This window comes from Protomyctophum bolini (assembly GCF_963924005.1).
Source record: "Protomyctophum bolini genome assembly, chromosome: 19".
Lineage (NCBI taxonomy): Eukaryota > Metazoa > Chordata > Actinopteri > Myctophiformes > Myctophidae > Protomyctophum > Protomyctophum bolini.
The window spans coordinates 23,614,560-23,624,637 of NC_137880.1; the positions used below are offsets into that span (position 1 = coordinate 23,614,560).

General features: G+C 43.0%; 1 protein-coding gene across 3 annotated transcripts in view; it reads right to left on the reverse strand.

Moving 5' to 3' along the window:
- evlb (Enah/Vasp-like b) overlaps positions 1-10,078 on the reverse strand; it is a 65,599-nt gene that overhangs the window by 10,662 nt on the left and 44,859 nt on the right. For all 3 annotated transcript variants that reach the window (XM_080791094.1, XM_080791093.1, XM_080791095.1), the window contains exons 3-4: positions 9,709-9,886; positions 2,192-2,258 (exon numbers count right to left, since the gene is read on the reverse strand). In XM_080791094.1, coding sequence (XP_080647220.1) covers positions 2,192-2,258; positions 9,709-9,886 — 245 coding nt within the window. The remainder of the gene's footprint in view (positions 1-2,191; positions 2,259-9,708; positions 9,887-10,078) is intronic.

Genomic DNA, 10,078 nt, shown 5'->3' on the forward strand with positions numbered 1-10,078 from the left:
GGTCCAAAATATTGTGTGTGTTGTCATGATTTGTCACGACAAGAGTTGGCTTCGTATGACGCTTAAAAGGTCTTTAAATAAATAATTTAAGAAATGCCTATGGTCAAAATGCATAGCGATTCATTTCCTGGGCCACTTGTTGTTCTGAAAGGGGGAGGGACTGCGCCGCTCTATATAACAGACCGAGGGAAGTATATCACCATCATCATATTTGTCCATGTAAACCCTGGGCTTTTGGAATGGTGACAGACTGAACAGATTGAAACCAATGTAGAAAAAATAAATAAAAAATACATGGACAACAAAGACCTAGTTGTGTCAGCGAGGGAGAGACAGACTGACTGACTGACTGAAAGGGAGAGTACTATACAGTAATAGTAGGAAAATAAAATGGCACAAAAGCTCATAGATTATCCTGGGTCACCAAAACGGCCTGCAGGCATAATCTCTTAACACCCATTATGAAACTGACTAGAATCTGCCACCATGATTTAGCAAAAACATTATTGCAGGCCTTGTGTTCTTTTTAAGGCTTTTGTGTTGCCTCCTACATACTGTATTTCCCGTTTGTAGTTGTTCAATAACTCAACTGTCTTTTTCATCCACCTCTATGGTGATAGATACAGCTTTAATCTGACATTTTAAAAGGAGACAGGAGAGGAGAGGTGGGGAGAGAGTGCGTATATCTATTCTACGTCCGAGCATAGACATGGTAACGCCCCACCTGCCTCTGATTGGCCTACCGAACGACTGCTGGCCTTACCAGAGTTTCCTCCGAGGTGGATAGCTATATGCTGGATAGTCTGATGCGAGGTTACTCCTTGGTGGGAAATAAATAATACAAGTACAATATAATACAAGAGAATGAACGCACAACACTAACTTTTATTTTTGTAGAAGAGGCCAACTAATATTGTTTATGCCGTTTAAATTATTTGTATACATGGAAACTTGAAACATTATTGTACTGTAAAAAGGTATCTTTTCCCTTGATCATTATCTTTTGTTTTGTTGTGACTTTCACCTTTATTTTATATATTTTATGGAGGGACAGGCTGACAGGAAATGTGGAGAGAGATGGGGGGAAGACATGCAGCAAGGGCCAGTCTGGCACACTGCTAGACTGGATTACCAGCCAAGGTGCCTGGACCACTGAGCCATGGCCCATGCCTTCATTATCTTTTTTAGTATAGTATTATTTTACTATAATTAGATTAGAAAGCAAACGGCATAACAATATTCGTTTGCCTTTGCCTTTTCTTAAAAAATAAACGTATAATTTACTGTCACGCGTGCCAAGCTGCCATTCTCTTGCACTTGTTTATTATTTCCCACCACGGAGTAACCTAGCGTCTCGGAGGACAGTCTGGTCAGGTCATAGATATACGCGGGGAGAGAGGAGGAACAGGAAAGTGAGTGAGCAAGCGAGACAGGGAGTATAAAATAAAAGTGGTTGCTGAGGGCATCTTGATGTAGTTAATGCTGTCTCTTCCTCTACTCAGCCCCCCACCCCAGACCAGTCAGTTAAAGCCTTCCTCAGAGTCATAGGTGGCAGCGACTAGGAAGGCATTTATACACAGGTGGGCGAGCCAGCGAATACTTTCACCAACAGTCAAACGGCAAAAGGCAGAACATCTCTAAAAATAGCCAAACAACCTATATTTTCCCCAAACTGAAGTCCTGGCAGTTTGAACAGAAAGCTTTGATGTGGTTCCTCTTTTTTATTTTATTTTATTATTGTTTTGCAACCAAAAAAGACCTCAAACTGGATTATATAATAAGCGGTTGGCAGCTGACGACGTTCGTGTTTACCATTGCCTCCTTGGTAAAAGAAAAAATATATTTTGTTTTCGTCTTTGTTTTTGCCTCTGAGGGAACCAACAGCTTTATTTTTGTAGAAACAGGTCTGCTTGTTAGTCAAATCGGTCTGGAGAGATTACCTTCCTCCTAATGGGAATCTGAATATTCTGAATAGCAATATGCTACATAAAACTGTCTGTGATCACTTGAAGGGGGAGAGGACTTGTTACCCTTCAAACTGCCCTCCACTTGCTTCTCAGCCCACTTTTTGTGAACTACTGTACATACTCTCAAATTATGAAAGCTTACTTACCGGTAATTACCGGTAAACTACTATTTCTCCATTTTGTAGCACACGGATCACATTCATGGCTGCTTCGTGGTATTTTACCTTGCTCTCTGAGCCTCAATCTCATCTGTGGTTGGTCCATTCTGGACCTGCCGCTGCACAGCTGGACCTGGAGGGGGGGGGGGGGGGGGGAAGAGAGAGAGAGAGAGAGAGGTTATTTGCCAGGTGAGGCTGAGATGGAAATACACTTCCTATCGCAACCTTGGTGTCATCCTGGACCCCAACCCTCTTCTACCAGTCCCATTCCACCAGATTACAAAAACTGCCTCTTTCCAGCTTTGCAACATTGACAACCTTCATCCCCCTCGTATGTATTATTATTATGGTATTATTATTACCGTACTTTCTGGATTTCTATATTTTGGCTATAATGTTCCCCCATGTGGTTCAAGTGGTGCTTCAGAAGCAGTCGGAGTGCATCGCTCATCAGACCTGACCTGTCTGCTCACGTTACCACAGTTCAACTGGGATAATGTCTCATACACACACACACACACACACACACACACACACACACACACACACACACACACACACACACACACACGTTATGCAGTGTCACCGTATATCTTTCTCCTGTGGTATAACAAGACTTTGGCCTGCTCACCCTCCACCTGCAGACCAGCTGTCACATCAAATGCACACACACACACACACACACACATACACACACACACACACACACTCATTGATGTAGGCCTACAAACTCTTGACTTGATGCAAGAAAAAAAAAGAAACTGACAACCCAAGCTTTTTATTTTAAATGAAAGTCGTCTGTCCGTCCGTTCCACACGGCAGCTCTACGACCGTTTCCCAATTCAGGCTTCTCTGAGGAAGCCCTGAGGTGTCTCCGTGGCAACCAAACCAAACGGCGTTGATGGCCGACATCAATCAAGTAACAGAGACCCAGATAACACTGAACAACAAAACACCCTGACTCGCGTGTCACTACACAGTACACACACACACACACACACACACACACACACACACACAGGACAACAGAGCACCCTGACTCGTGTGTCACACTGTCACTACACGCAGACCTTATCAGTTCTTCAACACATACTCTACTCTACTACTGTAGCAAACACACATTGTATTATTATACTTGTGAAGACGTCAACATTTTAGGACGTTGTGGGAAATGGCCAAAGATTGCTGCAAAATGGCAGGTCTACAAGCTCACAAAGCTAAAAAAGTATAAATCATCATTACCATCAACCCTTATCCCTATAAACCTAACTTCTAAATGTCTAATTCTGAATCTTTTCAGGACCAGGAAAATGGTTCTCACAATAGCAATTCTCAAATAGCACAGAACTTGCTATGTGATATATAATGTCCAGTTTTTAAGTTTCGTTCTTCTTCAATCTCTTTCAAACTTTCTTGAAACTGAAATGATGGAGCTTGTACCACAAAGAATTTCACCCACTTGTTATAGGACTTTAAATAGGGCTTACGTTGTTATTAATACTTATTGCATTATAAGCCTGGGTCCAGGCGGGGAGCCACAAAATCGTTGTTGGACAGAAACCTCTTATCTCCATATTCTAACTTTGTGTGTTTTTCTGTAAATTAACACCCTACTTGATCCTACTGCAGCGTCACACAAAACACATCGAAAGTAGCAGATCGACAGATTGGACATAATGAGGTTTCCACCCGACAGAGACCATTATAGTATCTTTTTTTTTTTTTTTTTTGGCTTCCGGTTGTTTTTAGGATTGATTTTAAAATTCTTTTACTTGTCTATAAAGCTCTCAATGGTCTCGCACCTTCCTACCTACATGACTGCCTGCCTAAATATGTCCCAAACCGCCCCCTAAGGTCTTCCACTGCCGGCCTGCTCGCTTTGCCAAAAAAAATGGCAACTAAAAAACACGGGGAAGCAGCTTTTTGCTTCTACGGGCCGTCGGTATGGAACAAGCTCCCACTGTACCTTCGTCAGGCAGCCTCTGTAGACATTTTTAAAGCTCAGCTCAAGACCCACTTCTACAACATTGCTTTTAATTGATCTTTTATTTTTTTTATTTTTTGTTATTCATGTCCTCACTGCATTACTGCTTGTTTTTAATGTTGTTGCCATGCTTTTCTTTTATCCTCCATTTCTCTGTAAAGCACTTTGAGCTGCATTTCATGTCATGAAAGGTGCTATACAAATAAAGTTTTATTATTATTATTATTATTATTAGGGTCTCGAGCTAATAAAGTTTGGGAAACCCCTGGTGTACAGCACTAGACGACAACAACAACAACACTCATTGACGCCAATAATACCCTTGAAACTACCAACGGGTCTCACACAACAACGGAAGCCACACACACTTTCCTAACAAAGCGAAATGCAACCACGGTATTGAGCACGACGACACACACACACACGCAGGACGACAATGGACGTCACACACTGACGTAGGCCTACATTAAACAGTAATACACACACACACACACACACACACACACACAATTAAAGATAAAACACCACACCTGTAAAATTGTGTGCAACGTACACAGTATGTTCCAATGCAAACACACACACACAGTGTACGTACGCGCGTGCACACACACACACACACACGCACTTACGGTACATGACATAGTGAATATATATATATGTATGCATGTACACACACATTTACTACAATACTAGAGATTACATGCATGGACTGACACACACACACACACACACACACACACACACACACACACACGCACCTACATGACATAGTGAAGAGGAAGAATCGACCGTAGCACAGACAGAAGCACTGACAGATCCACGGGCTGCAGACCATTGCTGGGCTAGTTCCTGTCCTTCCTCCTCCTTCCTCCTCCTCCTCTCCCCACCCACCCTCCTCCATCACCTCCTCTCTCTCTCTCTCTCTCTCACCTGTCCTGGGCTGTGCCTGTCTCCTCCTCCTCAGTGACTCAGTCAGCGATGGGAAAAGTACTCAAATGTTTTACTTGAGTAAAAGTATCAATACTGCAATATAGAAATACTCTCTTACATGTAAAAGTCTGGAATTCAAAGATGTACTTGAGGAAAAAGTAGCCTACAAAAGTATTGGCTTCAAAAAGTACCAAAAGTAAAAGTGTACTCATTGTGCAGAATGTCACATTCCACAACTTTTCAAATGTATAAAATGTGAGAAAGAAATCTTTTAAAAATGGCAGATCTACAAGCTCACAATGCGTTGCCACATTGTGAGCTTGTGCAGTATTTTCAAATGGCCGAAAATGGGGGTAGATACGCGGCAAAGGCCTGTTGGGATCGGGAGTCGAACCCGCAGCACGCCATCAGGCTGGCTCAGCAGCCAACTGGTGCCCAGACAGTTGAGCTAACCGTCCAGGCCTAAGTAAAAGTACTTTCCACCACTGGTGACAGTATCACATGTCATCTCTCTGTAACACGCACCGCGGCAGCAGGCGCGCACAGAGCGGAGCAGAGCAGAGCGCCCCCCACACACACACACACACACACACACACACGCACCGCGGCAGCAGGCGCGCACAGAACGGAGCAGAGCAGAGCGCCCCCCCCCCCCCCCCCCCCACACACACACCCTCTCGCGTTTCAACCCAGGTCACCATGCAACGTTGTTAACTGCAGCTTAGTTCATTTATTTGAATGCCGATTAGACATAGAGACACATGGTGATGGAAAGTAAAGTTGTCGCTGTTGGCCAGAAACCTCTTATCTCCTTATTCTAGCATTTGTGTGTTTTTGTAAATTAACGACTTCGTACTTCTGGGGTTTTCACCCCTTTTCATATTAATGTCCATTACCAATTCGCCATTTGAGCAACGGACCACCATTTGATGAGATTTGTTTAACCTCTCAGAACCAAAAAGAATATTTTGTTGGATTGGAAGATTTTGTCTACAATTCCATGCTGTATTGATGTTGGTACCATTAGGAGAGATAACAGGCAAATCTTGATCAAAATAATAATCTTCTACACTCTTAAGTGTGTAGATTTCTTGTGAATTAAGTAATGCAGATGTTTAACAATAATTTAATCTAGGAGGTGGAGCTAAAAAGCCTGAATGACGTTGGGCGTCAGCTTCTTCTGTCTGCGGCTGTGCGCTAAGGTGTGCCCCGGCCCAATGTGTGTCAGAAACACTGCCGTAGCTCCTCACTGCCTGCACCAATCGCTCCCACTTTTCACACAGGCATTGACCTGTGTGAAAATTTATAAATTAATAACGAATTTATTAGTGGATTAAATATTCCCATCCACTTACATGGGAGTCAAATCAAGTATTTTTCTCTCAGAAAACCGTTTGAGCTGTCATCATTTCTGTCAGTCCAGAAATGATGTCATCAATAGGCAGGTTTGGTCATTAAAGAAAAAGATTTCAAATGGGATCAAATGTTCCAAGAACAATGGCTTCTATTCTATTCTATTTCAGCATGTTAACTTCCCAGGAATTAAAAGGCTGTAATGTCTATTACCGGTAGCTTGAATTGCTTGTAGTGATGGATATGAGCTGTCTGTGGTTGTACTAGCTGTAAAATATGCTGAATAAATAAGCACACACACACACACACACAATCTAAAAATAAACAGTATTTATCATTTCAACAGCTTATTCCCCTCACACTAGAGCTGTACAAGTTGCCTGTGGTGCCGCTATGACTTGTCACCACTAGAGGGGGCAGCTGCAACATTTTAGAATTGAGGAGAAAGTGCTTTTAAGGAGACAGCCTCATCTTCACATCTTCACTTTCTTCACCTGGCATCAATCATGCCAGGAGAAAGACATTATGCACGTGTGTGTGTGTGTGTGTGTGTGTGTGTGTGTGTGTGTGTGTGTGTGTGTGTGTGTGTGTGTGTGTGTGTGTGTGTGTGTGTGTGTGTGTGTGTGTGTGTGTGTGTGTGTGTGTGTGTGTGTGTGTGTGTGTGTGTGTGTGTGTGTGTGTGTTTGTGCACCCGACCGTGCATGTAAATGTACAAATACTGATTCATGACAGGGAGCTTCCACGTTATATATGGGTGCGGTAAAGGTCACAGGCAGAGTGGTCTGTGGCTGGTGACATTAAACGGTCACTTAAACGTTCCATTAGCTGAAAGCCTGCCGGGACACGATAACCCTCCCCACATAAGAAAACAACTCCCTGTATTGTTCATTATTTTTAGGTTTTTGGATTGCTGGGGCGGCAGTTGCTCAGGGGTAGAGTATCCAGTAGAATGGCCGGATGGGAAAACCGTGAGGTTCCCAGTTCGAACCCGGGCTCCCCCAGAGTTAGTGTCGAAGTGTCCTTGAGCAAGACTCTAAAGTCTAAACCCCTAATTGGTCCCGTGCAGGTTGGTCTCTTGCATGGTTTCCTCTGCCATCAGTCTGTGAATGTGTGTGTGAATGGGTGAATGTAATAACCTGACGCTGCCAGATCCAAGAAGCTTGCTAGTTGCTACACTTTGTTTCACAGCTTATTGGGATCTGGGATCTCGGGAGCCATTTCGATGACGGGGCTGTTCCTTTTTTTCAAGATGATTGGATGGGACCGTCTGTCTATCACCGTGTGGGCGTGCAAACACAACCAATCATATTGAGTAACCATGTTCCCCAGACATCCGGTTTCGCACATATCCCGCCCTTAGCTCACGCTGATTGGTTCGAACCGGGAGCGGTTTGGTGTTGTCTCAGATGGATGCTGTGTTGGTGAACATGGTTACCCAATACCGCCCCCATCTGGCAGAGTCAGGTTATGAATGTAATGCACATCTATGTAAAGCGCTTTGGATAAATACGCTATATAAATGCACCATTTACCATTTTGAAGCAAGGCTTCAAATAGACAATTTGGATGATTTAAACCAAATTAGCCTTAGATCAATTTCTATAAGTTGTCAAATCAAATCTGACATTGGCCTAATTTGTTTTTAGTGGAGTCTGAACTTGCCAATCTACGAAGGGACCATGCCTGCATTCATTTGGAACTTTTCAGGATTACAATTTTAGTAGCAATTAAAAGTAGCCGATCTACAAGCTCGAAAAACATGACGCGAAGTGGATCTGCTAATATTGTATGTTCAAGTAGGACATTCATTTACGGAGATGGACACACACACGCACACACGCACACACACACATACGCACACACACACACACACACACACACACACACACACACACACACACACACACACACAAAAAGTTTGAATATGGAGATAATCAACAGTGATTTGCTAAAGCATCCAGTAGAGGTGGTTAGTGGACAGACCATAATACCACATGCCGGGATCAATACCATCAGATTGATCTTCGTATGAAGATTACCCACTTAAATATCAGTCTGTTTCAATCAGGTGGCAAATTGTCAAAATCCCTGCGGTTCTCATTATTTCTTCCTCTCCTGCTGCATGCAGAAGGATTACCATGCCATCGATTACAATGGACATTTCACCTGGACTTTATGCTTGATTGTATTACCTTAGTAATACAGTTCAGTTGCTTGGTTTAAAGTCTTCTTTCAATTACCATGATATATGCGTTTTTTGTAAATTATGGTCCCATTATTAGGCCTATTATTTTAATTGATGACAAAGCCGAGTTTGCGTCTCTAGGGCTTCTGCTGGCTCTACAGAGTGAAGACCCGCCCCCGCTCCCCTTCCAGCCAATAGCATTCATTTCTGGTTGCTTTTCGGGACCCAGAAGTTACAAGATGGCGGATTTGAATTAGCAGAGAAAACGGGTCTGTATAAACCAATGGGTGATTTTAAAGTAGCAGTTAAAAGTAGCCGTCCAGTGGTTGTCAACATTTTCAGACTGTGACGTGACCCCCCAAAATAATCCTATTTGAACCCACATCCTGAGAGGCACTTGGAATTGTAGGATTGAGGCATTACATTAGGTTTGACTCGGTTTGTGAAAATAGCTTTTAGATTGCCTTTTTTCACTTATTATTCGATCCTGGGCTCCCCCAGAGTTGGTGTCAGAGAGTTCTTGAGCAACACTCATTTTTGTCCTACGCAAACATTAAATTCCCATTAACAATGGATGGAGAATTTTACGTCATAGTGTCTAGTTTGTAAGAGTGCCCCTCACTTCACACGGGTGTGATTTCTTTACAGTCCATGTTGCTCCTCATCTCTCCACCGCTAGGACAATCCCTCAACAAGATGATGGAGACTTCATATTCATAGAGAATTCATATGTATTTATTTACACATGCGTGGTGAACTCAAACAAAGTGCCTCTGCAGAGAGCAGTGAACTCTCAAAACAACAACACAGGAGAACTTTATTGCTGAGTATGGAGATCATTAAAAGGGATTTTCCCTGGCACTACACTGCATTAACAAAAAAAGGTAATTATTTTATGTAGCTGAAATTTTATGTAGGTGTGTTAATTTTGACAGCAAATTCTGACATCTGAAATTGTCTTAGTCGACTAAATATCAAAAACCTTAATCTTTTAGCCTTTTAGTCTTAGTCAACAAAATGTATCAATTAGGGCAAAATACTGTATGGGGCTTAAATGGCTATAAAGCCATATACCCCCTCTAAATGGTGGCTGAGTAGTGAGTGTGCATATGTTGTTGCTAATGCTCCTACCTCCATCCTGCGTGCTGAGGATGTTGAGGGCAAACAGCATGGCGTTGGAGAAGGTGGTGGCCTCCTCCTTGCTGGCGAAGTTGAGGCCGTACACCTGTCTGGCATCTCTCCACTGGTGGAAGGTGGGCGTGGCCTGGTTGTACTTCAGGCCCTTCACTATGGAGTAGTTGATGACCACCTAGAGAGAGAGGAGAAAGAGATATTGCTGATCTATCGTCATGTTCTACCTTTTTGTGTGTTTTTTGCTGGTGTAAACCTGGCTTACAACAGGACAGGATTTATTGACGACTTAGTCATAGTGACGACCTAGTCCTGATTTGCTGCCTCGTCTCAGGCTATATCTAGGCAATGGGAGAGCAAGTAACAACCC